Raw genomic sequence first — 26,642 nt, 5'->3', positions numbered from 1 at the left:
TCACAGTGTTTTTTTCTGTGTTTTCTTAGTGGAAAAGTTGCAAAAGAAGTAATGGAACAAAGTGCCAAAATCAAGAGAGACCCCCCTGAGATCCACAGGTGACAATCCTTATGGACATTTTAGCCGTGTGTGTGTGTGTGTGTGTGTGTGTGTGTGTGTGTGTGTGTGTGTGTGTGTGTGTGCGTGCGTGCGTGCGTGCGTGCGTGCGTGTTGGAGACTTTGTTCCAACTTTTTTTTTTTAAATGTATTTTTTTAACTCCAGGGCTGGCATGGTGCCAAGTCGGAGTTGCCCATCTATCACACACGGCCCTCGTCTGACCAGCGTGCCCCGGACACGACGGAGAGCTGTGCACATCTCCATCATGGAGGGTAAAATCATCAATCAATCAATCAATCAATCAATCAATCAATCAATCAATCAATCAATCAATCAATCAATCAATCAATCAATCAATCTCTCTCTCTCTCTCTCTCTCTCTCTCTCTCTCTCTCTCTCTCTCTCTCTCTCTCACACACACACACACTACCAAACAGTCAAAAGTGGTGTTTGGTTGGGTAATGGAGCTTCCTCAGTACAATGGGATGTAATTGAACGAACATGTTCATTGATAGTGTGACACACCCTCGCAGGTCTGTCAGATGAGCTGAGTGACACCACATCATGTTACTGAGGCCTCCATCTGTCTTTATTCTGGAAATGCTGATTTAAGTATTTCAACCGTTTGATGCCTGACTTTATTTACAATCATATAAAACAAAAAATTTATTGTGTTTTTGCTTTCAAGCTCATGCTTTTGTTAAGATTGTTAATTTATCCATAGAACATAGTGAAGGGTTTGGGTTAGGGTTTGGGCTGGACGTTGATGCCACAGAATAGTTATAATAGTTAATTATTTACATTATAACATCAACTAGACACCAACTAGAACATGATCTTGAACAAACAGTCTGTTCACTGGACCCTTACTTGTTTACAAGAAAGTAATTTATTGTTCTTGTTGAGCCTTAGAGTGAGGGATATGAGTTTGGGGTTAGGGTCTTGAGTTAGGGTTATGAGTTAGAGTTAGGGATATGAGTTTGGGGTTAGGGTCTTGAGTTAGGGTTATGAGTTAGAGTTAGGGATATGAGTTTGGGGTTAGGGTCATGAGTTAGGGTTATGAGTTGGGGTTAGGGTTATGAGTTAGAGTTATGAGTTAGAGTTAGGGTTATGAGTTAGAGTTAGGGTTATGAGTTGGGTTTAGGGTTATGAGTTGGGGTTAGGGTTATGAGTTAGAGTTATGAGTTAGAGTTAGGGTTATGAGTTAGAGTTAGGGTTATGAGTTAGAGTTAGGGTTATGAGTTAGAGTTAGGGTTATGAGTTGGGTTTAGGGTTATGAGTTGGGGTTAGGGTTATGAGTTAGGTGTTCCGACCAGTCCATCTAGAAACTCGTAATGGGAAAAGGTTACCAGGTTTGTATTGACCATGCACACATCAGCGTCTGGGGATACACACGATATCTCGGCTGCACGCCCACCAAGACTTTACCAATGACTTTACAATCAATGATCCCATGTGACAAGGAGGAGACCACTTTTGATAGATGTTGAAAACTGCAGACTGGAAACACCACAAAAGACCTGAGATTTGAAAGTACTCTCAGGAGCTATCCCTCTCAGTAGCTATCATATACCAAACCTGGCTGAGGCCAGGAGAAAGAGCTCAGTGTCACTCACTTCACCTGTAAGTAGTTACAAGATTATGGTGCAGTTATAGGGTTATACAATAAAAAATGCTTTCCTTCACTTAAAAAGACATTAAATCTAAGGTGACAGTTCATATTCTTGCCGGTATATAGATGCCGAAAAAAAGCCATCTTTCTACAAAGCAAAAAGAAGTGCTTAATAGTTTTAGTTGACTATGTTCATAAGTGTTCCTGTTATAACTGTAAGGTTTAGAGGTTTGAATCTCCTCCAGCAGCAATGCCTCAGGGCTTGGACTGCTCACATGCAGAGCAAAAAAAATCCTGGAGTCTTTTTTTGCCCCACCTTCACACATGTCAGTCCATAGAAATGTATATTTGCAGCAGGAACATGTTTCACAATAAGAGCTTTTCCATGTTGGCAGCCTATGGCTCTTTGCATTTGTGCGATTGTTTTGTTTTTTCTTTTCTTGGAGTGTTTCCTAACAGAGTGCTCGTCTTCCACCGGCCTCGGGCATTATTTTGACATGAGAAAGTGATTCTGTCGGGTTATAAGAGGCCCTTCCTGCCCCCTCGTTCCTCCAACAGGCTATTAACCTTTTGCCGGTGCTGCCACTGGGAGTTACTTTGCTTTTAGTTGATCAGCATGGATGAAATTACTTTACACAGCAGTCTGTTCACAGGAGAAGCAGGTCTTTTGTCTTGCTCCCCTCTTGTCACAGACAAAGAGATCCGATTTTGACACGGCACCCAAATGTTCCAACAGAGGAACAAATCGACTGTGTTTTGTCTTGTTGCTCTGCCCACACTGGTATTCGCCCTGGTAATAATATCTCCCTCTGAAAATAGCTCCTGCTGTCAGGGTCCATGCTGTGTGTGTCACTGCTGTCAGCAGGGGGGTCGAGACCAGCTAGTGCACAAGAGGACCACATTCCCAGGCCTTGTCTTTCACTCTCTGACTGTCTTTCTATTTGTCTCCGGCCGTCAGCCCGCCTGCCAGCGTGTCGGGAGTGGAGAGTGTGTCTCGTCCTGCCAGCCACAGTCGGAGACAAAGACAGAGAAGGAGGAGGCAGCAGCGTTAAGAACGCCTCATTTTAAGGAGAGCAAGAAGAAGCAAACTGTGTTTAGACTGCTGAGGTCAGGCGTTGAGTCATGGTGAAGTGTCTGATCAGGATCAAGACCAAAGTCAACGTTCACTTGCGTATGATCAACCACTGCTACCGGGATGTGAACGTGCGTGTGCTGTCTCTGGGGCCCAGGCTGTCGGGCAAAGCTCTGGGAGGCTTGCCGCTCTTCCCCGCCCTGCCTGAGGGGTCTTCCGGCTCAGGATCTGCTCCTGGATCGGGCCAGAGCTCCAGGAGTCCGTCCAGGCTAGCTGTACCTGCTCAGTATCATGGCTGTCGCCCGCCATCCAGCCGCGCAGGTAAACGGCCAGTCCGGTTTAATAACGCTGGATTTAGAGAGCTGGCTTCTTCGGGCCATAATAGTTCTGGGTTCAAGTGAAGCCGGCCGGACATTTTCCAAGGTGGACGGATGTTTCTGTACAGTTTGTGAAAGCAGAGATGAGTTTACTGAACGTTTCTCTGACGTGAAAGGCAAAGCGAGCAACGTTTTCTACTCATTGTTGACCTGGCATTACTGAGCACAATCTAAAAGTCTGACTTGTGACTTTCCTTTCAGAGATCCACAGTCGATCTGCTTTGCTGAGCGAGTTTCCGTTGTACTTGGGTTTCATGTTTACTTTAGGGGTTACAGTTGCCACTTGTATGTATTTAGTTTAAAAATAGATGACATGCTGGGAGAAGAGACTGGGTTTCCTGAGCGGAGCTTGTGACAAACTACACATCAAAAACAAATCAGTCGCTCCCTGTGGCAGCAAGCCGATCAGAAATGTCTGCACATTGTTCAACAGAACGCGGCGTACCTGAATATTATGTCAGGGGCTTCAAACTGGCAGAGGGAATCTTTGCCGCAGGACTAATTAATGACGAACATAATTTCCCTTTAGACCTCTTTCGTCGAGCCTCGAGGAACAAGTTCTATATGTGCACCTTTTCATCAGTGGTTTGTGGACATCATATGGACTCACTCTGCTGGTGCCTCTATTTTCCTCTTTGAACCGCTGTTGCTGTGTGCGACGCTGATCTGAGGCAGAGCGTTCACTTGTGTTGTTTATGCAAAGCTGTGCCACCAACGTCAACTGACTTATGAAAGCTGAAGCTGTAATTTCCATTTGTCATTAGCACGTCAGCGCATGTAACCAGCTTGATGGACGGCCCAGCGGCACAGCGCGTCTCTCGTTTAGCAGTTTGGCTGAATTTATGATGAGTTAACAGAACAAAGAAAACTGTAGCTGGAAACAAATAAGAGAAAAAAATTAGAGAAATTCATGACTTACTTTATTTGCCTGATTATTATCTATTATCGGAAATTAGTCCGTTCTGGAGGAGTTCACTGCATCTAAAGAAAATCAATCTTATAGATCTTTCAGTGCAGCATGTCAGCTGTTACTACGAATAGTAAAATATAAATGCAATTATGTATTATTTCACTGCTCCTCCACTAACCCGTCCTATTCTATTTGTATGATTTCACCTATATTTGTGTAATTTGAATGAAGTTCACTGAATATAAATAATAATAATGATAAAAAGAAAAACGAGATTATTTACATTTTCTGAATTCCTCACAATACAGGTCAATTTTCGAAGTTCACGGTCAGAAAAATAAAAAAACAAAACAAAAAAAACAAAAATTCAAAGTCAAAGAGATTTTAACTTGTTGCGTAAAAGAAATGTAAGTCAAAATGAGTACACAAACATAAATATGTCACTAGTGCTGTAGAGCATATGTCAGTGATTGTTAAAGCACTCAGACACACAAACTATCATGTTTATATTTAACCAAAATTATAAAACAACTCTGTTATACAATAAAAACAATAGCTACTTAAAACCAAAGACAGAAATACAGACTGGCCTGTCAATATCTTTATCTCTTCTAAAATCAATGGTACAAAGATAACTTAAAAACCTCTGGATAAGAAGGCCATATTAATGATGCTTCTTTTATAGAAAATCTAAATAAAACAACAAAAATAAACACACTCAACACTCAACAGCTCAATTTTTAATTCTTAACAAAAACTAGAATACTGTTTTTAATAAAGCTTTTTTTTCTTCTTTTATTTCTTTTTTAAAATATATAAATGAAATTAAAATCCAGCTTCAACTTTTCTTCTCCAGCAGATGAGAAGCACTGCCGCTCCAGCGTCTGCTCCCTTCATGTGTGAACACAGTAGAACCGCCCACTGGCAGCCTCTTGTGTTGAAAAACATTGACAACAGGTCATTTTCATAAAACTCCCCTGAGGACAGGAAAAGGAAACATGTCCAGGGAAAAAGACATAATCTATCAATCGTCGATCAAGCATTAGTGAGATAACATTGAAATGAGCGGGTAACTTATTGACAACACCGTATTTTTATATTTTAATTCACGTTTACCACCATTGTTCTATCACATAACTTCAATGTCACCAAAACTAATATTTTTAAACCAAAACCTTTGGTTTCTGCATGATGATGAAATCATCTTTCTGGGATCGTGTATTCGTCGTGGGATCGTCCAGTCATAATGTCCGAGGTTCAATAAGGTTCGGTGAGGATCTTTCCCTTTTAAAGCTGCTAAGACCAACATAACGCCTCCCAGTTGACGACCCTTTGTGTCTCCATAATGAACGACTGTCCTCTGCCGTGTGCTCACAGGTTTGGAGTCCCTCCGAGACAGCGCCCACTCCACGCCCGTGCGCTCCGTCTCCCACGGCGACTCCTTCATGTCGTCCCGGGGCCAGATGGTGGACGGGAGCGAAGCCAGTACGTCCGCAGTCATCTCCGACGAGGCCTACAGCCCCTCGGACAGCGTGCTGCCCACGCCCGTGGCGGAACACGGGGCAGAGATGCCTCTGGGTCGTCACGTCAACGGCGCCCCCTGCAGCGTGGATGAGGACAAGGACTCGGAGGCGGGGACCTTGAAGGAGGGGCACGCGGGGGAGTTTGGGCCGGGCAGGAGGGCGCTGCGCGCGGTCAAAAGCAAGCAATCGCCATCCAGCGACGTGGAGGAGCTGAATAAGTTCATCCTGAGCGTGCTGCGCCTGTTCCTGGTCACCATCGGCCTGCTGTTCGCCCTGCTGCTGCTCCTCATCATGCTGACGGAGTCGGACCTGGACATTGCCTTCCTGAGAGACATCCGCAAGACGCCGGAATTTCAGCAGTTCCACTTTGAATATTTCTGCCCTCTGCGGCGCTGGTTCGCCTGTAAGCTACGATGGATGGGAGGCTTCCTCGTCAGCAAGTGAAGCCGCGGGAGAAGAGCTGAGGACGACACTGAAGGACTGATCGCAGGCCTCTGCTGCTGGGTAGGGGACATACACACCAAACAGGTCGGAAGATGGATGAGGGACGAGATAAATAACGACGGGCCTGTTCTTAATATCAAATCAGCTTCTCCAAAGGAGTTCCCGTCACAAGCCAAGGACTGTTCCCTGAAGAGCCTTGTTTGTTCCATCTAACCATCAATGCCAGGGAAGGAAATCACTTTTTACTTTACAAATTCAGGTCATCTCAAGGTATTTGATTTTTTTACACAAATCACAACGACGAGGTTTCGTTCAAGCACTGAACCTCCTTCGATCACAGACAATAGCCGCCTTTATTTTTATATTAATTTATATGTTGTGACATCACTATGAGACGGAGTGTGAGGGTGTGTGCGTCTGAGAGTTAGAGTGGCGTTGAGATGTGTTGAAATGAAGAGGCACCACTACATTCACGATGACCATTTATCGTCGCCGTTGCCATTCGGAGGAGGACGAGTGTCGAGGAAGGATATCAAGAAAGTGTGTGGGCTGAGGGGGGGGGGAAGCAGCGCCTGAATGTAGACGAGTCCTGAGTCAAGTATTTGAAATATCGCTGTTTTACACAGCGAGCAGATATACACTTTACAGAACTCCACAGATGTGCTTTACAGCCTCACATCTGTCATAATAGACAACCGTTAGATGTACGTCGTAGTAGCTTTTCGACCCGGGGGCGACATGGGTACTGCCCTGTCAGATTTAAAAGAGTATTTTTATAGCAAGTGTGACCTTGTTTGTGGTCTGTTGAGTGTGCTCACATCCCATTTATTTTCAGACACTAGGACTAATAAAGTTTTATTGTACAATGACTATAAATTAAGCTTTCTTTAAGGGTAGGAGTCATCTATGGAGGCAATAGGTTTACTGTTTAATAAATAGCAGCCAAATAATGCTAGTCACTACAATCGAGATGTGTGTGGGAGGAACAGCCGTCCCTTTGCTCTAGTTACTTTTCCAGTAGTTGTGAAGGTGATGGGACTGTGTGCGGTAGCACTGTTGTGGTAGTCACGTGCTTGATTAATTTTTAACTCCCACAGTCTGTAAAAAGGAGTTTATCTTCATGTCAATACCGGAATTATAAAAAGGACAGAGTTCCTATCCAACAAGTGAGAATCGACCCTGTTACTTCTGTAAAGTACATAAATCTATGCTCTTTGCACCATAGTTCTCTTTGAGTTCAATTCCCATGTTGAGTAGAAGCGGCTTAATTTAGCCGGGCTGTCGTCAAACTGATGCGTTCATCAATATAGGCTATAATATAACTCCTGTTTCCATTTTTGTACAAGCTGCTGTCTCGTCACCACAGTGAGATATCCTCAAAGTGACTTTTGATGTACTTGAAATGTTTTTTTTCTTAAGTGGATTTGTGGATTTCCTGCCCTGCTCTCACAACACAGCCTAAGATAAGTCATGTTTACGTCCAGTCGCCAACTTCATCATCACGCCTACCAAAGAAACCTGTTGTCTCATCCTTGCGTCGGTTTGTCAGCAGATGGAAGCTCTTAATAGTCTGCTCTCCTTGCTCCAGCCTTACTGCTTCAGATATTTCACAGGTTAGCCTACAATACACTGTCCCACCCAAAAGCTACAGAATCAAACCGTGAAGCCAGTCTTGGTACCGAAGAGTCGGACGTCTTTTCTCGCTCACGGCTGGCTGCTTGAGATCACACGTGTTCAGCACTAAAAGATTTCATTTATGCAAGAAGAAGAAGGTTTAAAAAGTGGTTCCCAACTGGGATTTGCACATATCAAAAAACCTAATCATTTCTAGAATGGAGAGTAGGCCCGGGAAACCCCGTCCATTGCTTTTACAGCTTGGTGAGACGAGACGTGTCCAACCAGCATTGGCTCTCACGGTTTGGAAACTCCCGAGGTGGGAGAGAGAAGTCCACAGCCTCACTTAGGACAACTTGGTGGGCTCCAGTGAAAAAAAGGTTGAAAGAAGGGTTTAGGTTATGCGGGTGCCGATTGGTATCGTGAAACGTGTTTAAAAAAAATTAAAAAGGAACAAATTGAACATCAAAATGCTGCGAGAGTCTCTGAAGTGTGAAATACCCAGCTGTAAATGCTGAATTTATTTTTGTAAAAATGAAAAGTAATAATGATTCTCACTACTTGTCATTTGATGTTTAGTAACAAAACACAGATTGACAAACAAAGACACATGTGGATTAATATTCAGACTTGCTAAGTTTAATAAGCGTTTGCTTTAATCTAGCCGGTGATTAATAGCTAGTTGGTGTCGTGCGAGGGGGAAAAGGTCGGTAACAGAAGAAACGTCCCTCCATATATGTTGATGTGTTTGAGAAATTTGACTTTACCTGAGCAATAAATATTATAGATGAATATCAATAACCATAAATTGCTAACCAATGTTTCTTTTGGACCTGCACAAACAATGTCTTGTGAAATGTCTGAGAAAGTAGCAGCCTGTGGAGGCAGGCGTCGTCGCAGCAGTCGGACTGTCAGCCGGCACTCTGCGGGATAAAGACACTTCTCTGGAAAAAAAAAAAACAAAAAAAAAAAACTGTCAAAAGGAATGAATTCATGTGTCATGTTTGGTCGTTTCTAGAAACTGTTGCGATGGAGGTAAAAGTATTTGCTGCTGCTTTTCCATTCCAGAAGAACACATTTATAGCTCATGTGCAGCCAGAAGTAGCATTTTCAACTTCCTGAACCTTTCAGTTTGATGTGAGAGTTTTGATCAATGTTATTGCTTAAGTCTGTTTCGGTTCAAGCGACACAGAAACAATAAGAGGAGACAATTTCACCTACAGGAAACGCTTGTTTAGGTTTTAGCGAAAAGGTGTAAACAGGAACGACAAGAGTTTTATTGTGAGCTTTCCTCCTGTACCATGGAAATGTTTCTGTAAGCATGTGTCCTACATTTATTACCTCCAAACAAGACTGCTTAATTCCCACCACTGACTGAACACTGGTGTAATCTATTTATGAATAAATATCATCTATTCTTGACAAGTTTAACTTGTGACTCCCAGATGAAGCAAACAGTCATTACGTCTGAGGAAGGGTCGACAGATCAGCGCCGGGCGCCACGTCTGGATGTTGATGTTTGAAGATAAGTCCTGCTGCACTACTGCCACTATCTGGTGATGCTGAGAGTACCGGTCCTCCAAAAGTATCCAGTATTAATGTCAAAATATATTTATTGTTGCTGGAACTACAAATAAAAAAAGACAGACACTCATCAACTCCCTCTCCCACTGTGAGACAAACGAAGCATCACTTCTGATCAGTCAGACGTTTTCCGCCACGACAGGAAACGGAAAGAAAAGTTCAAGATTTAAACTGAAAGAGTCTCCAAACACTGACGGCTGATAAATACAAATTAAACTCTTTACACCTATAGATATTACATAAACATAATGTCTTTAAATGCCCAACAGTCAACAAGACAATGAATCTGGCACAAGGAAACTCAAACTGAAAATCAGGAGAAGCAAAGATCCTTTCCAAGGTTCTGAACACCGAGTGCAGGTGAGAGAAAGGATAGAAAACAGCACAACATTAAATCGGTCTGCCGACTCAGAATGCAGAATGAACAAAACAAAATGGATCCATCCACATCCTCTCAAAGTGGACGGAGGTCCGAGATGTGTTAGAAATGGGAGCTGACATTTATTAGATCCGTCTACTCATTGATAAGTGCTTGACTCACCCAATCCCAGGATGAGAGGACAGCAGGATATGAGAATATGTGAATGACCGAACTCAACTTTACTTTCTCCAACTCTGCCTTTGTAAACAGACGTTAACAATATTAATAATGGATTAAAGCTCTGCGGGGGTGAGGAGGAAGAATGCTGGAGGCTGGAGGCCCACACTCGGGGAAATCCCCGATTCACTAAAAGTCTTTGGTCATCGACTTCAGTCGGAGAAGACATGCACACGCCCCGAGGCGTTGCAGCCCATCAAAGCGTTCCTGGAGGGGTGGAAAGCAGTGACGGACAGCACTGTGCCGAGGTTCTCGTCGTCCATGAAGGAGTGCTGCCGTTGCCCGCTCTCGTGGAACACCTCCACCCTCCGAGGAGTCGCCATGCTGCCCACCACAAAGCAGTCTCCCTGCTTGGGGTCCCACACTGCTGACAGCTTGGACAGCCAGCGGCCGGTGTGCATGTTGTGTCTGCAAACACACATTCAGGCGAATGAGATTTAAACACTCTCCCCTTTGTGGCCAGCAGTTAAAACGTAAACCAACACGCTCCTGGTATTTAGACACTGAACGTACCTGATGGATGTCAGCAGAGGGGAGTCAGTGCCGACTGCAGATGTGTCGTACACCCTGTAAAGAACCGACATCGACAGTGACCAAGACAAAGTGAGTTAAATGTAAACGTTGTCGGTGCTCTGAGAGGCCTCACCTGACGGTGTTATCCATACAGGTGGTGAGAACTCGGTTTCCTGTACAAGGTGAGAAATATGCACTGGAGATGCTTAAAGAGTGTCCTTGCAGCTGGGAGATGGCCTGACTTCTGTTCTTCTTCATGCATCGGCTGTCATAAATACTTACTACCCTGCAGAACAAGGTCAAAGGGATCCCATCAAAAAAAACAAACAAACAGTGACACAAAGCTGGAAATGGAAAAGAAAGGATTAAAAGTCATCAGTCGGCCATACTTGCTTTCTGCCACTGCGAAGTATTGCCTGTGTAAAGGATGGACGCTGACACATCGCAGGGTTTTGGGGTCCAGAGAATAAAGTGACTCGTGTGAGTTTCTGCAGAAAAATAAAAAGGACCTGCTTAGAAAACGTTCGCCAACGTCTTCATGCGTTACTCTGGATCACTGCTGAATGACAACCCGGAAACGAAAAAGACAAATTACCCTGACGTGCGCCTATCGACGATGGAAACTTCCCCAAACCAGTTTCCGACCACAAGTGTGGAGCAGTCATGTGACAGGAAGTCGAACGTTTTCAGGCCGTCTTCAATGTCATACACCTGTGAGACCAGGCAGACTTGTTCACACCGATTCACCACCAGCAGGTAAGGAGGAGGAAACATTTGATACCGCGGTTATACATGGAGTTTCATGGGACGAGACGACTCACGTCATCAAAGACAGCCTTCTGCAGATCCATGCAGCGCAGAGAGCCGTCGTAGCTGAGGCTCAGCAGCTGGGAGGGATTAGCCACGGAGAACGCCATGCAGCTTACCGGACGAGTGTGAGGCTCAAACAGCAGCACGCCGTCGTCGCCCCAATCACCACCCTGCAAGGATTACACAAGCAGATATAGGAGTCCCTTATGGACACTTCGTGTGATAGAAGACAAGTCAAACAAAGAGAAATGAGTGTAAGGACAGGCTCATTTCAGCCGCTACCAAGACAAAGACATGTAACCCCGTCCCCGGACTTTGAAACTCTTTATTGGTTAAACACTATCTTATAGATGAGGCAACATGAAACTCACCAGATTCCACAGTCCCACTTGTCCCCACTTGTCTCCTGCAGCCATTAACAGGCTGCTGGTGCAGGGGTGGAAGGCTGCAGAAAAGATCCGGTTCTTCACCACTTTGGCCACTCGGTCCTCCGTTATCCTCATGTTCTTCAGTGCGGAGCGGTACCTGTGTGAAGACATCACAGCACACCGTCTATTGTCCACATGGAGAAACAATCTTATGTGTTCTGGAGAGAGAGAAAAAATGGAACCATCAACTCTAATTCATGGAGAGTGTGAAATACAACGCCAGAGAAAATTGAATGAAACTTGAAATCTTACTCTTTCAGATCAGGTGCCGTCTTGCCTTCCTTCTTTAAATCCTTAAGGGAAAAAAAAACAATAAGATTTTTGTTGATTCAGATATAAATAAATAAAACAAAACAACAGACCAACAAAGCAGCAGATATTTAATCTTTAACACAGTTCTCCATTCTCAGATTATTCTGCACCGTCCTGCTGTTAACAGCTCAAGAACGTTATTTACATTTTATATTCTGATCGAGATTAAAGAAAGTAAATCTGCTTAAGGGCACGGCCCTTAAACTCCAGACTGAGATTGGTTCATCATCAGACCAACGCTCATCATAGACTTTTCTTAGTATTTGTATTTATCTGGCCTGTCTGCCACTCTCTCTCTCCCTCTTCTATTCCTCTCTCTCCCTGTCCTATCCCATGTACTTCTCCCCCCAACCGGTCAAGGCGGATTGCCGCCCTTCCAGAGTCTAGGGTCCGCCCCACGCTTTCTTCCTGAAGAGGGAGTTCTTATGAAGTTCTCTCCATGCGAGGGAGTTTTTCCTGGCCACTGCTGCTTGTTACATCTGCTTGCTTTGGAAGGGTTTAGTTGGGTTCTGTTGTTCTCTATCATTGTAAGAGCGCTTTGAGATGTTTGTTGATGTGATTTAGCGCTTTACAAATAAAATTGAATTGAATTATAGCTCCAACAGGAGATGAACGAAGGGAGGCAATATGTGAAGTTCGGTACGTGATGAGAACACAACACAACACAGCACGTCAGACTGGAACCGTGTCTCCTACCTGAGAGCAGAGCTCAACAAGTAGTGAGGGCAGCTTGACTCCGTCCTCCATGTTGACCGGCTCCATGGGCAGAGGACCAGAGGGCTTCTTGCTCGCACTGACCTTTAAAGCGAATACAAACCAAAGAGATTAACAGCGAAAACAAAACGAATGATGAGAAATTGAAGCTGGAAAGAAGAGACTGGGTGAGTGTGATAGCTCCGGGACATGAGACTGACGATGAGACACAGCCGTACCCTTTCAGTGATGAACGTCCCTCTGGGCTCCGGAGGAAGCGTCAACACTTCTGCCTCTTTATTTTGGAGGCGCAGGGATTTTCGAGGTGGAAGAACTTCTTTCACAGCAGCCTGTGACCTGCAGACCAGAGGAAATAAGCCTTTCAGTCAGCGAGCCGCTTCTCCACTCAAGATATCACTAGAAACTAACAAAGAAAAGAAACCAGGCCATCAGTTAACGTGTCTCCACCGAAAACACAAAGCAATTGTAACCGATGTAAAATGTCAATAAAAAGACTTATTTTAACTGGAAGTTCACATCTTGTCCGGCAACAACTTGATGCAGATGAGATTTCTACACTTCTGCTTGATTAAACATATAAGAAACAAGTTTGATCACAATCAAAGGTTCTTGTAACTATTTTCCTCCAGCTGATCGATAATCAGGTACAACTTCTCACTGAAACAACCACTGAATTCAAACGGAGCCAATACTTTTCATGAAATAGTTTAAATTTCAACATCTGACATGTTTAGGTTCGACTAGTGAAAGAAAAAAAACACGCTTATGACTTTATTTGAATCACTGCATGTGGGTTTTACTTGAACTTAATAATGTTGTGATGATACCATTTGCTGGTATGTGACTGAGCAGCGTTAAGCAGTCCGGTACCTGGCCAGGCCCCGGCTCGAAGGCTTCGCTCGGGTCGCCTGCTTCAAATCCTCCGTTGCCTTTTGACCAACAAAAGAAAAAAAAATCATTCAAAAACATGCTCAAGTATGTGATTAATCTGTATTCATAGATATACTGTCGCTCGTACACAAATGCAACTCGAAGCGTTTTTTTTTTACATAAAATAAAACCAAAGATTACCAGAAAAAGAAGGAATAAAGAGTGAAAAACAAGCAAACAAAGAGCAGCAGAGGGACACAGGACTAAAAATAAGTCCCAAGTGATTTCTTAAAACTGTCTACCAACAGAAACCATTTCAAATCAATCCTAAAAGCTACATGGGACTAATGCACTCAATATCTTGTAACGAAGATGAGCACAGTCAACAGTTTCTTTCTGAGGTAGCTCTGCAGACAACAAGGCGTATTTGTCAAGCTGTGTTATCTGGGGTGGGCTCCACTGCACCCACAATCCTTTGCTGCTCCACAGAAAAATGAATGGAAAAACATGAGACACACTCTTGGTTGTAAAAAAAAATAAACAAACAAAAAAAATCTAATCTGGCAAACATGATTATTCATGCAAGAAAACCACGTGTTAAATAAGTACTGACGGTCCAGGTGTAAAACCACCAGAGGTCTGAGCATGTGTGGAAATGTTGAGCGTCTTGTCATTCACCATACCTGAAACAGATTAATAGAAGACAAGAACGCCTGATTTTGTCGGATGTTCTCCAGCCTCTCCAGCTCGTAGGCAGAAAGTCCTCCATATCCGTCCTGGAGCACAAGAACACACTTCAGCAGTCTGCAAACACTTTTCCTCTCATCTCAACATGCCTGAAGTGTTAATGACGTCTGACACAAACACATCCACAGTTAAAAGTTAGAATCCTCCCACTTACTGCTGCGGACTCCACGTCACTGTTTTCAACATCCTCCTCGTGCTTCGGCCTTTTCGTTCTGCTCTCTCTTCCCAGGTCTGCGTCTGTTTTCTATCAGGACATTTTTACATCCATGAAGGTTAAACTGAACCAAAGCTTTTCTCCTGCTGGCCACAGTGACTGTCCTCCGCAGCCCCTCACCTCCTCTGTGTTGACGGGAGTCTGGTCCTCCGCCGCGTACTGGAGGCGTTTAGGAGCCAGGGCTGTCCGAGCCGAGCGGCGGGTTGTTGCCTGCAGATCCACGGGGGTCAAATCCTGCCAGGTGTGTTGGGTTCATTAATCAACTCTCATTCAACTTTCTCTCACAGCATCCAACAGCAACACACACTGACTCCAACTGCAGGCCCGAATATTACCTTATCGACAGTTTTTCGTTTGGCTCCTCTTGTTGCCATCTTGGAACGAGAGTAAAGAGTATTTGTCTGAGAGAAGTACAGACTAGTGCAGCGCGAGCGGCTCTTCATAAGATTGTCGGCGGTGAATTTGGCGCCACATGGAAAGACGTGTTTAGTAACAAGCCCCGCCTCTTTCGTGTTGTGAAACAGAATCCGCGCCGCTCATTGGGTCGATTTTTGACGTAATCGGAAAAGAGGGGCGGGTCTCTGTTGCCGAGAGCCAATGAACGCCTCTGAATCGGACTGAACGCGCTCGCGACACGCCTCAGGCTTGAATTAGTGTTTTCAAGAAAAGGACGAGAACTTCGCGTTCTATCTTGTGAAGAGAACGCAGCAGATAATTCTCACGTTTAATGAGGAAGCGTTCAGCGCCGCAGGCTGGATGTTTTGTAACAAGCTCCGCCCCCCTGGATTGTGAAACAAAATCCTTGCATCTCATTGGCTGATGTCAACGTCATCATATTAAAGTTCCGGCTTCCGGCAGCCAATGAACGTTTTAGAATGTGACTGACGCCTCAGCTTTAACAACACCGCCACCTTTTGGCAGGAAAGAAGAACTGCAATGACAGGAAAGTGATATAACAAAAAACATTTATACGTTCTGTAATTAATATATTGGGAGTAATTACAAATCAATAGACTGACAAACACTTCTGTGGGTTTTTTGGGGGGGGGGTTTTCTTTGCACCGTTAACGCGTGTTAGTAGACAAAGACACTTGGAAATAGATGCCATCAGAGACCAAACCTGGGCCCCATATAACTACAGAATCAAAGCAAATTTATTCTTGAATAAACCTGATGAATACACAAAAAATATGGCACGCAGTCTTTAGTCCACCTCATGAATAATCAAAGAGTTTTATCTAGATTTTTTGTTTGTTTGTTTGCTGTTTTTTAAGTGAAACACAAATTTGTACAGATGTGAAATACAATCTACTGACATTGTGTTATTTCATACTGTTTTTAATCACGTTGTATGAATTAAAATGCTGTGCACAGTTCTTTATTGTTTGTTCAGCTTGTCGTTGTGTTCAGTGGCTCGGGTCGATTAGCAATTATCAGGAAGAACTTCAATCTTAAAAGAAAAAAATAGAACTTCTGATTTGATTCATCTGTATTTCAAACACAGGTGGGAAAAAAAACGCCAAAATAAAAAGAATCAAAAAACAGGCATCTCACAGAAAATCTAAAATCAGTAACTTCAAAATAAACTTCAAGCAAAATTCGAACCACCGTAGCTGATTAATGTGAACTTTGAGGTGAAAAAAAAAATCCATCATGATGATAAACAGCACAAATGATAAAACACGAGTAAAAACACAAGCTTATCAAAACAGTTTATCATAGCAAATGTGTTTTAATAAGCGTTATATTCACATTGAAGTTTTCTATGTGACCGTCTTCAAACTGCAACTTGGACTTTTTTTCTTTTTTGTCTTGTTTTCTTCTCAATTGCTCCCTGATATTATTGTCAAGCTTGATGGATCTTCAATACATGAACAATTAATGTTGTGTGTCACAATTAGTCAATTTATAGTATCACCCAAACACGTGTGGCTCTGTAGATATAGAATGCGTCAAAGGATTAAAAAAAAGTGTTTTGCTGAGATAAACATTTAAAATCTGTGCTGAAAAATCCAAACTACATAAACTCCATTATCTGATCTGCTCAGCTTGTTTTCTCAGTAAACCTTACCAGGCGATGATATAATACCTGAAGTGTGACGAAGTCATTACTTGTGCATTCATGATCCAACTGAGAACCATGACTAAATGCACAAGAATGTGGCTATGAAGAAGACTGTCTGTATTCATGTGAAAAACGCAGTCCTTTATCTAATGCAAAACAGCGTTGAGCATGGATCTTTAATGCTCGTTATTCTTGTGACTTTAATTGTTGTTTGATTCTTTGATTCGTCCATTAATGTGGCGTCTGGGTGACATCTTCCTGACAGCTCCTGCTTTGCTCCAGCAATGCTTCTCACACGAGAGGCAGAGGGTAGGACGAGCATGCGGCCAGTCCACACATGTTCCGTCCGCGCTCTATCAAAAAATATCTGATGGAGGAAAAAAATAAAAAAATACACAAGAAAGATGTCGATGAGACTTCGAACCTATTAAAAACACATACACACACACACACACACACACACACACACAGACAGACTATATTTACCCGTCCTGTCCCCAGGCTGTGCCCCAGGAGTTCTTCACGATCCAATACGGTACGCCGTTTTCCTCTGTACCGTAACCCACAGCCAGGACTGCATGGTTCACACTCTCTGCTGTGCTCTTACATTGGCTGCTAAACAGACAAAACAGCAACAGAGCACATGGGTTTAGTCGCTTCCTGGTGTCTTTCCACTGTGTGTTCGAGTTGGCTGTTGTAAAATATCCAGGGTAGTCACCTTATTGTTTGAAACTATCACAGACTCCAGTGATTAAAGCACTGCGCTCGGTTAATTTACTTTAATAACGTAAGGTCAGAGCCATCGGACTTTCACAGTGGAGAGCTTACGAAGTCTTGAGCAACGTAAAAAAGATGCTGGCAGAATATTTCTGATGGACTGGAAACGTTTCATAAATACAGGATGCATAAAAGCAGGATAAACCCTGAACTGGAGGAACACTTAGACTAATCTAGATCACACTCACAAGTCACCGATTGACCTCAAACGAATGTTTTCTGACGCCTGAGAAAGGCCATGCATGCAGACCGATGTGCCAACTCCAACTGAGCTCAAACTGGTGTAGTGACCTCTGTTAGTCCCTCCACCAGTATGAAATACTGGCAGATAAAATTCAGGTCAATAAAGATTTAACTGGTAGACTCATTTGTTCGCTAATCCTCTTCCACGGTTCAATAACTTCTGTACTCCCGGATTAAATGGAGGAAAATCCCATTATTCTATTATAAATGTTTCTACAGTGAAATAAGAACAGAAACAAAGTCGGTGCACTCAGTCCAACACCGGACGACCTTGTTCGGCTTGAAATCACTTGTATCCTGCTTCCTTGAAAGATTTCATTTATAAATCTAAACAGTGAAATAGTTTGCAGGCTCACTGTTAAACAAATAGTAGAAATAAAGAAGGCGACGTTTTCTTCAGTAATAATTACAACATGCTTCAAGTTCTATAAGCCTGTATTCTAGTTTGGTCAGTATCAAAGTGACAGCATGTAGTATATGAATCACAGTAAATGTATTGCTGAGCAGTGGAGGTTCTGATCCCACCTGGAGAAAACGCCCTCTTTGTAGTGCATGAAGTCGTCGGTGACGTCGAAGCTGAAGGTGATGGGATTCAGTCGAGCCACAGCGTCAACCATGGCTTCCTCGTCATACTGCCGAGGGGAAAAATAGACTTTTTTAACAAGTTAGTTGCTTCATTTAAAAGAATCACGGGGGTCAGTTGAAGTTCTGAATCAGTTTCACGTCTCAACTAAAAGGCTCCGTCATGTCTGAGTTCAGGAGCTCAGAACTTATGAAGCCGCTGAAACGAGAGGTGAAACTTATTGATCACTGTTTAATATCACATGGCCTGAATGACTGAAGGTATTTTCATATCCGACATCAAAGTAGTTCTCAAGTAGTCATGTCTCTTCTAACAGTGAATAATTATTAATATACCGTTTTTAACACCGTGTAATTTGACATATTTATTACATTTACAGTAACTTACAATTGTGATGTTGACAACATCTTTGACAAACGCAGCGGCAAATGCGGGATCAAACTTGCACTTTTCATCCTGAAGAAAAAGCAAAAGTATTTTATAGCTTGTGATTTCTTTTCTTACATTATAGTTAAAATATCATACATGGCCTTTGTAGGGATAGTCCTCCTCTGTCATTAGACCTTGGTTGTATTTGATGTATTCAAAGGCGTTGCTTGGGAGGCCCCTGGAAGAGACCGGGCAGATTATACTTTTCACATTCTCTTGAGTTTTTGGAAGTTAAAACCTCTGGCAGCTGGAATCTAAATGAATTAATGGGATTATATTTTTTACCCCATGCATCCAGATGTGTTGAAGTCTCCGGCACAGTCTATCAGCTGCTGCTCGGACTGAAACACACACACACGCACGCACGCACGCACACACACACACACACACACACACACTCAGGGTCATTTTACAAGAGAGTTTCCCTTTAACATGTCAAGTTCTCCCGGTGAGCGAGTGGAGCTCCGACCTCACCAGAGACATGAGCTTCCCAGTAGCGATGGCGTTCACCGACTCCAGGCAGCCCGTGGCGGAGAAGGTCCAGCAGCTGCCGCAGGAACCCTGCAGGCACAGAGCCATGGAACCACTGCCATGAATAATCCACTTATGTTAAAGAAACACCGATTTCACATGTCAAGGCCATTGGACTGTGAGAGCGGTTGTTATGGTTGACTGTGAAATTGTTCTAAAGTCAGAGAATTTAACTGAAAAAAATAGAAAACTGAAGAAAAAAGCAAAGAATTTTTTTTTTTAAGAAACACTACAAAAAAAAAAAACCCAAAAGGAATTAGTCAGATTAATTAATTATGTGTCATTCGGGAAGCATGGACCAACACGTGAACTAATGAGATTTTGTGAATGACAGGAACTGTGGTAAGAAACATCTTTTATTGTTTAAATTTAAGTTTCTTTTCGTGATTTATTCAATTTCATTGATTATCTTGGTGAATCCCATAGGTCCGCCATGAGTAATCTCTATCTTGTAGTACTCTTTTTGGAACAAAAGTTTGACATGTTGAAAAGTTGAACTTTAACAACACCACACACACATATATGGGGTTCTACGGAAGAGTTTTAGGGCCACTGAAGAAAAAAAAAAAATTCGGAGGCTACAAAAAAAAATAAAAAACCTTCGTGGCCTCAGAAAAAGTCCAAAATCAAAGTCGAGATTTTTTTTTTTCACGGTGGAAAAAAAAGTCCGTCCATCCACATGCCATCGCGTGTGACTGCTTCCTCAAAATGCTTATCAGGCCGTTTAATGAAGTGATGAAAAGATGCTTCAGGACAGAATGTCGCTCATAAACACGGTGCAGTTATCATCAGTATCAGGACTAGAAGATATATATATATAATATATATATATAATATAAGAGACAGAGCAGACTGCTGCCTGGTTCCGTCGCGGAACTTCGTCGAGTACGAAGGACAAAGGCACGGATCCCGGGCTGCTTATTTAAATGTGTTCTTATTAATCAAGGAAATCCTGTGTAAAATCACACGTCCATAAGCAGTAAGCAACCCGATACAGTCAGAATTAAGTGATTTAATGTGAATTCACATCTACGGGCAAATGATGAGGGATGGATAGACGGTCTCTCCGTGGAAAACAATAAATCTCGACTTTGATTTTCGACTTTTTCTGGGGCCACGAAGGTGTTTTTTTTTTTTTTTTAGCCTCCGGATTTTTTTTTTCTTCAGTGGCCCTAAAACTCTTCCGTAGGGGTTCAGTGTGGTCGTGGTCGTGTGTTTTGTTATGATGCGTCCAGTTTCCCTGTGAAAGCTGCATCACTGTCGTCATTAGCAAAGACAGCCTAACTCAGCTGACAAGGAGCCACAGAATACAAAGGGATTACAGGAAAATACTGTTTTTGTTGGTAAATGGTTTCATTTATACAGAGACAATATCCTCCGTTCAATCCTGGGCTTTTTGTGTGGAGTCTGCATGTTCTCCCTGAGCATGAGCGCCTCTCTCTCTCTGTGGTGTCTGAAGGTCTGCTGACCTGTCGAGGACATAATCTTGCCTTTCAGCCGTCGTCTGGATAGAGATGGACGTATTAATGTTTATAAAAAACTAACAAAGTAACTTTAGAAAATGTCCTCTGATGCCAAATTCTGCCTCGAATTCAAAAGCTTCACAGAAGTTTGTGTAACTGTTTATTTGTTGTATTCAAATTTCCTTAATGTGACGGCTCTATTGGGGCCCGATGAGGTTACCTGGTTCTTCACGGGAGTCACAACGTTTCCCTTCATCCTCCAGTCGATGGACTTGGGATAAGGACCAGTGCTGCTCACATGACTCCCTTTCGTGGCAGAACAGTTCTGCATTAAAATAAAATAAATAAATAAATAAAGCTTACACATTCTGTATCAAACCAGCACAACATGTTTTCAGGTGTGATTTCTCATACCTGAGGTTCTGTCACAAGGTAGAATTTTCTGAACTCATCGAATGTCAAATCTGAAAACTGGTTCAGGCCCACTACAATGTGAAAATGACAACGTTTGCATATTTTACCATATATATGTACCATAAATTCTACTGAAAGAAGCGGCGGTTCATATTGTTTGGACACGATTCATATATGTGACTGGACACAGGGGAGAACAGTACTGTACTTGTGAAGGAGTGATTGGCAGCATTATGATGATCGATGATCCTCCTGTTCTGAGTGAAAACATGCAGACGATGGTAAAACTCCTCCGGGTCATAAACCTTATTGTGCTGCAGGAGAAAAAAAAAGAAACAGAACACTCAGAGATCCAACAATTACTCAAGTACTCGTGCAAAACAAACACAATAAGACTTGAGGATTGTGAGACTCATGTATGATTGTTTACACAGGATAAAGCACATACCTGAGACATCCACCGCAGGAAGACCTTTTCCTCTGAGAAAAGTAAATGAGACCAGACACATTATGAAGTCATGACAGGAAACTTTAGCAACATGATGCACGTATCGTCCCAAAGGGAACGTTTGATCGACTGTCCTCTGCAAAGGTTTTAGGCTGGTGTGTCGGATTCAAACTAAGAGAGAGCTTTAAAAATGTTAGTTAATTTTTTATTACTGAATGCAAACTGCAAAGTGAAATAACAGGAGTGACATCAGTGTTTAGTGTGACAACATCTCAGCTGACTCGGACACAGTTTCTGAAGCAACTTGTTTTAAAACATTTTAAAGGAGGAAACAGATATTCTGTGGATGTCGTCTGGTTTAAATCCTTCTGTCTCAGCCCACATCATTTCCACAACTGCTTGCTGAGAAACTGAGAACAGAGAATAGTTCTCAGTTTCAAGTTCCACCTGCTTCAAATACCAGATGGATCTGAAGTTTTATATATTTCTAAAACTATAACACAGCAGTGACGCAGCCAGGATTCAATTTCATAGTACGCATAGACCACGTTATCATACAGAAATGCAGTATAAAAAGCCTTTGCAACACATAAAGATACGCACAGTATATAACAGTATATAGTATAACAGTAGGTTATTAAAAATTCCTTCTTTTTAATCAAGAGATATTTCTTCTTGAGCAAAACTAAAGTCAACATACGGTACTTGTATAGCCAGAATAAATAAATACCTGAATAAAATCACAGTTCACATTTTACCTTCTGCTGCAGCTGCATAAAGAAGCGGCTGCTATTACCAAAACTTCTGGGGGTTGAGGAGGGTGACAAACGTCAGTTTTTCGTGGTCTTAAAAATATAATGGCAAATAACATTATGATGAATCCTGTGAGCTCTAGGAAATTGCACCGGACCTCCTTGCTGCGGTGCGTTCAATGACCTCTTGGAAAAGTCTGTCTTGAAAATGGTTTTGACAATAAATCTGCAACCAAATGACTTTATCTTCTCCTTTAGTCATTGTAGGTTAACAAAACCGCTATTAAATCAACACAACTATATATTTATTCGTACAGCTCGCAACAGATGCAGAGAGTGCACTCTCTGATGATCCAATCAGAGGGCTTGAATACACTGACGTCACACTAAGCCCGCTAGAAGCATATATATATATATATATATATATATATATATATATATATATATATATATATATATATATATATATATATATATATATATATATATATATATATATATATATATATATATATATATATACACACACACACACATATATATATATTCATACTAGAAGGTACTGAGTCGCCAATATCAAAATCTGATGACTGACACTTGTTTTACACTGCAGACGCCTGCAGAGTTGAATCTGAAGTCCTCAGGCAGATTCCTTTACCTAGCAACAGGTGATGGCTGAACTGTGATTGGTTAAAAGCTTTAATATGGAACTACACGTCTGGAAGCAGCGCAGCAGGTGGAGAAGCGATGAGAGGAAGCGGACAGACCATTTGGAATTATTTAAGAAGTATTCAAGGACAAAATATGATCAACATCAACCTGTGATTCAGATATTTTTCTTATTTTTCACACCTTGTTTTCACCCTTGAATTGTATGCATGGTGCCTCCAGGATTCCGGCTGGCGGCGCCTCTGTAACACAGCTCTGTATTTTGCTGCCCTTCCAGTCCATATAGACTATTGTTGCATGAAATATTATGCTAAAACATGTCAACTTTACTTCTGCCAAGAACAGCAAAGTGCAGCCAAGTGAAAACCTACAATATTTTCACATGTTCAATACACTCCTGAAAAGTTCTGCTGCATTAATAGAAAACAATATGAACACTCACCTTGCAGTGAAACTAAAGGTGATAAATGAACAACTGTGAAAGCAGCAGCAATGAGCCACACTAGGCAGAGAGCCATATTTCCCCCAGCAGACTCTCACAAGCTCTGAAAGAGTCACATGACTGGACTTGTTTTATAATTACCCCTGAACAGTCCCCACCCCCCCACCCCACCCCCCTGACAAACACCACCCAGCTTCAGTTTGAACACACCGACTGCTGATCACAGCGCGAAACAAACGCAGCAGACTCAGAGACTCTTCTCCCCCTGAGAAAGAATAGATTTATTAACAAGAGGTAATCAGGAAAGAATACACTTTTATACAAAACTGGAAATACTACTCAAGCTGTTGAAATAGACTGAAATATAATTCTCATACCACTGGGTATTGCTCACAGCAAACATTTGATGTGCCTGTTAGAGGGTAAAGATTGATGTGCAAGGGTGGGGTTTAAATACAGTTCACATACTGTTCTAGATATAGATTTGATTTTGAACACGTGAAAGTGGTACATGCCTGCCACTTAAGCTTTAAGTGTGTGTGTGTGTGTGTGTGTTTTCTATACAAAGCTTGTAAAAAATACATATAAATATCTCAAGAAGAAGCACAATATAACTACTGTATAGTTCCTGCTAACACGTCGGCGTAGACAGGATACAGAATGTGTTACACTTATAAGTTGTTTTCAACATTTGTCTTTAAGGTATCGTACACGGAAAACTTTTTACAGAGTTGAACGATCATAAGGATAACACATTTCCAGGGATATGTTCTCAACACATTGCACGTCAGGAAATGCGACACACTGCCTGTACACAATATTGTACACAGCAAAAAATGTTTCTGCTTCATTGGCAAGTCGTAGAACAAAATAATTTACATACTTTTTGTGGTATATAATCCATTTCATGATTAAGGCAAAACCATAATGCACTGGCCAAAGAGGATTAACCGTAAAAACTAGGCTCTTACTGTCCGAGTGTATAGAAGCTGGGAATTTGACTTCCTGATGTGGCTCAATATTGATTACATCTGCTACATACATTGCCCGGCGCTTATACTCTATATACATCGTGTTGCCCACCAGGGGAATAAGGTGATAATAAGCAAAACATAGAAACCCACCTCTCCAAAACCGAAAACCAAACCGTGTGCCAGCGCATTCAGACTCCAGCACTTTTAAATCTCTCTGTTATTCAGTGGCTACATTAAATATCAGAACACATAACTCAACTTCTGCTGCAGCAGCAGTCCCACTTTTCACCTCTCCAGATTCAATCTTTAGGTTTTTTCACGAGAATAGTCAGTTGTTTGTGGCAAAGGCCATTGAAATTACATTTACATTAAGATATGAGCTCTCCGTGAAGCTGCGTCAATGAACTGCAATATTTGCATTACTTTTTATTGTGCTGCCACATGTCAGGATTTATTTATTTCTGAGGTGAAAAGTGAGAGTTGATCACCTGTCATGAGCGAGAGCTTTCTTTTTAATGCACATTCCCGTTAGAATAAAACCAATCGTCTTCTCCGTACACACTCCCATCTGATTACTCTGTGGTTTTAAAATAACATCATCATAAAATGGTTTTTTTAAAGACACATAAATGACATAAATACTCTGTAACTAGAGAAATAAAACCCCTCTGGGCGTCTACTCAGTGTCTAATAACGATTATACACAACAAGTCCTTTGGGGAGCATATACTAAGAGGGCACAGTCTACTGTGTCTAATACAAATAATAGTAAATGTACATATTGATATATGGTGTCTGTACACTCTGTGTGAGGGCTGAGTGAGAGGCCTCCTGCTCATGATGACGTTTTTGGCTCGATTCTCAGAGACGCTTCATACAGACTCTCCTCGTCCAGCACCATACTGCAGTCCAGCAGGTACTTTGCCACCTGAAGTAACAGAGATCACAGACAGGGACGGCGTTTCAGGCTTGAAATCTTTTTCCAACTGGACTGGTTCTGTGCACTGCAATGATTAAATATCTGAGTATTTCAGGTGGTTAAGTCTCGTATCGCTAAAATTATATTCATGCTCTTTGGATTTATGTGTTCGATAGTTGCAGAGTTGTTTCCACCTATTCAAACAACATAACTTCAATCCTTCACCCTTTTTTGGGTGAAAATAAATGGAAAACTCAAGAAGCATCTGGCTGAAAAATGAGTTCAGGTTGAAAAGAAACACAAGTGCATAACATCACTAATCTGATATCTCACTCTTGAATATTAAAAAAAACATTGAGTTCCTGTTTCAGTCCACTAATAGACACACGCTTGCGTCAGCCGGCTCATGGAACAAAATGTGACAGAAATACTGGTCAGATCCAGACAGCAAATCAAGAACTACAGGATCCTTTAAATCTTCTAAATCAATCTGTTTCCCAGCGGAATGTAGACAAAACAAATCGCCTCACCTTTGGTTGATAATCAATCTTGTAAGCTGTTTGCTGGAATTGCCGTATCTCTCTGATGATGTGAGAAATCTGGAAGAAAAAGCCACACAGCATAAAGGATTCCACCGCGCCGACACATCGGGGGGACGAGGCTCCGTCTCACTGAGGCTCTTTTACCATTCTCATCTTGGAGAAGTTGACCAGGTTGTCCTCGGTGTAGTTGGGCGTCCCCTCTTCGATGAAGGCCAGGTCGGTCAGGTACATTCCCAGGTAGGGGACGCAGGGGGGGTCACAGCTGAGGACAGCAGGCGGGTCAGAGAGAGAGAAAGCAACATGGGGGAAGAAACACAAGGCGTCTTTCAGCAGAACACCGTCTGCGGACACTCACTTCTTCAGCGCCTCTCGCAGGTTTTTGAATCGGCCCTCTGACGACACCAGCTTCTGTAACTTGTCAATCACAGTCTTTGTCTGGAAAATGGATCAGGGTGAAACTTGTCATCAGCACATTGAAATAAAAATCTCCAAACGTTGTTTAACTGTACGGGGCTGTGGCCAATGAAGGGAGCTTGTAACCAGATGAGAAAGGCAGGACGTCAACAAAATCAAATGTCACATAATCTGACACCGGAACGGAGCCGTTAAAACGCTAATCCTAATATTAATAACACTAATCACAGAGGCCAAGGTGGTATTATTTGGTAAAGTAATATTGGCCATGTTAGAGCCCAATATGTAACAACGACCCGAATTGTTATAAAATATAATGTAATGAAACCCAAAATGTAATAACTGGTCAATAACATAAAAAGACTCTGAGCCCAAAACTTAAAAACCTTTAAATATCATATTATGGGGCAGGAAAAACATTTTCCCCCTCATAGTGTAATAATGTTTTGGTATTTTTTACACAATTTTTTGGTTTGGACCAGAACTTCAATTTAAATATCACTGAAATAATGAGAACATTTTGGACTATTAGTTGTTG

The 26,642-nt window shown here is 42.2% G+C and overlaps 3 protein-coding genes across 5 annotated transcripts in view; 1 reads left to right on the top strand and 2 right to left on the bottom strand.

Moving 5' to 3' along the window:
• The window catches only part of LOC308126251 (FERM domain-containing protein 5-like), a gene marked incomplete at both ends in the record, with an annotated part of 68,766 nt that extends 62,731 nt beyond the window's left edge, over positions 1–6,035 (top strand). For both annotated transcript variants that reach the window (XM_080490491.1, XM_080490490.1), the window contains 3 exons: positions 30–98; positions 263–369; positions 5,446–6,035. In XM_080490491.1, coding sequence (XP_080346617.1) covers positions 30–98; positions 263–369; positions 5,446–6,035 — 766 coding nt within the window. The remainder of the gene's footprint in view (positions 1–29; positions 99–262; positions 370–5,445) is intronic.
• A 3,218-nt stretch (positions 6,036–9,253) lies between these two features.
• ctsh (cathepsin H) lies at positions 9,254–23,377 on the bottom strand. Its single transcript, XM_080458086.1, has 27 exons — positions 23,256–23,377; positions 21,393–21,424; positions 21,153–21,258; positions 20,945–21,015; positions 20,751–20,855; positions 19,011–19,097; positions 18,822–18,877; positions 18,633–18,714; positions 18,495–18,563; positions 18,050–18,156; positions 16,991–17,119; positions 16,802–16,871; positions 14,775–14,942; positions 14,560–14,673; positions 14,380–14,469; positions 14,162–14,254; positions 13,479–13,537; positions 12,827–12,944; positions 12,591–12,692; positions 11,835–11,875; positions 11,526–11,679; positions 11,166–11,324; positions 10,940–11,055; positions 10,734–10,832; positions 10,478–10,630; positions 10,345–10,398; positions 9,254–10,239 (listed from the first exon to the last, which is right to left on the bottom strand). Exons 1-27 carry the CDS (start codon positions 23,329–23,331, stop codon positions 9,984–9,986), a joined length of 2,766 nt encoding a protein of 921 aa, XP_080314212.1. The 5' UTR covers positions 23,332–23,377; the 3' UTR covers positions 9,254–9,983.
• A 126-nt stretch (positions 23,378–23,503) lies between these two features.
• Positions 23,504–26,642, bottom strand: part of LOC308106655 (ras-specific guanine nucleotide-releasing factor 1-like) — a gene marked incomplete at its 5' end in the record, with an annotated part of 28,615 nt that continues 25,476 nt past the window's right edge. For both annotated transcript variants that reach the window (XM_080458520.1, XM_080458521.1), the window contains 4 exons: positions 23,504–25,157; positions 25,679–25,747; positions 25,835–25,952; positions 26,046–26,125. In XM_080458520.1, coding sequence (XP_080314646.1) covers positions 25,065–25,157; positions 25,679–25,747; positions 25,835–25,952; positions 26,046–26,125 — 360 coding nt within the window. In that variant the 3' untranslated portion in view covers positions 23,504–25,064. The remainder of the gene's footprint in view (positions 25,158–25,678; positions 25,748–25,834; positions 25,953–26,045; positions 26,126–26,642) is intronic.

The sequence above is a fragment of the Lipophrys pholis genome, assembly GCF_963383615.2.
Source record: "Lipophrys pholis genome assembly, chromosome: 2".
In the NCBI taxonomy this organism is placed as follows: Eukaryota; Metazoa; Chordata; class Actinopteri; order Blenniiformes; family Blenniidae; genus Lipophrys; species Lipophrys pholis.
This window is presented reverse-complemented; position numbering and strand designations above follow the sequence as displayed.

What these genes read in the sequence shown, in the direction of transcription:
- ctsh (XM_080458086.1), bottom strand. Translation starts at nt 23,331, where the DNA reads ATGGCTCTCTGCCTAGTGTGGCTCATTGCTGCTGCTTTCACAGTTGTT. An exon ending in ACCTTGTGACAGAACCTCAG is followed by an intron (nt 20,856 to 20,944) that starts GTATGAGAAATC and finishes ATTTTAATGCAG; the next exon opens with AACTGTTCTGCCACGAAAGG. An exon ending in ACAGCCTGGGGACAGGACGG is followed by an intron (nt 16,872 to 16,990) that starts GTAAATATAGTC and finishes TTCCTCCATCAG; the next exon opens with ATATTTTTTGATAGAGCGCG.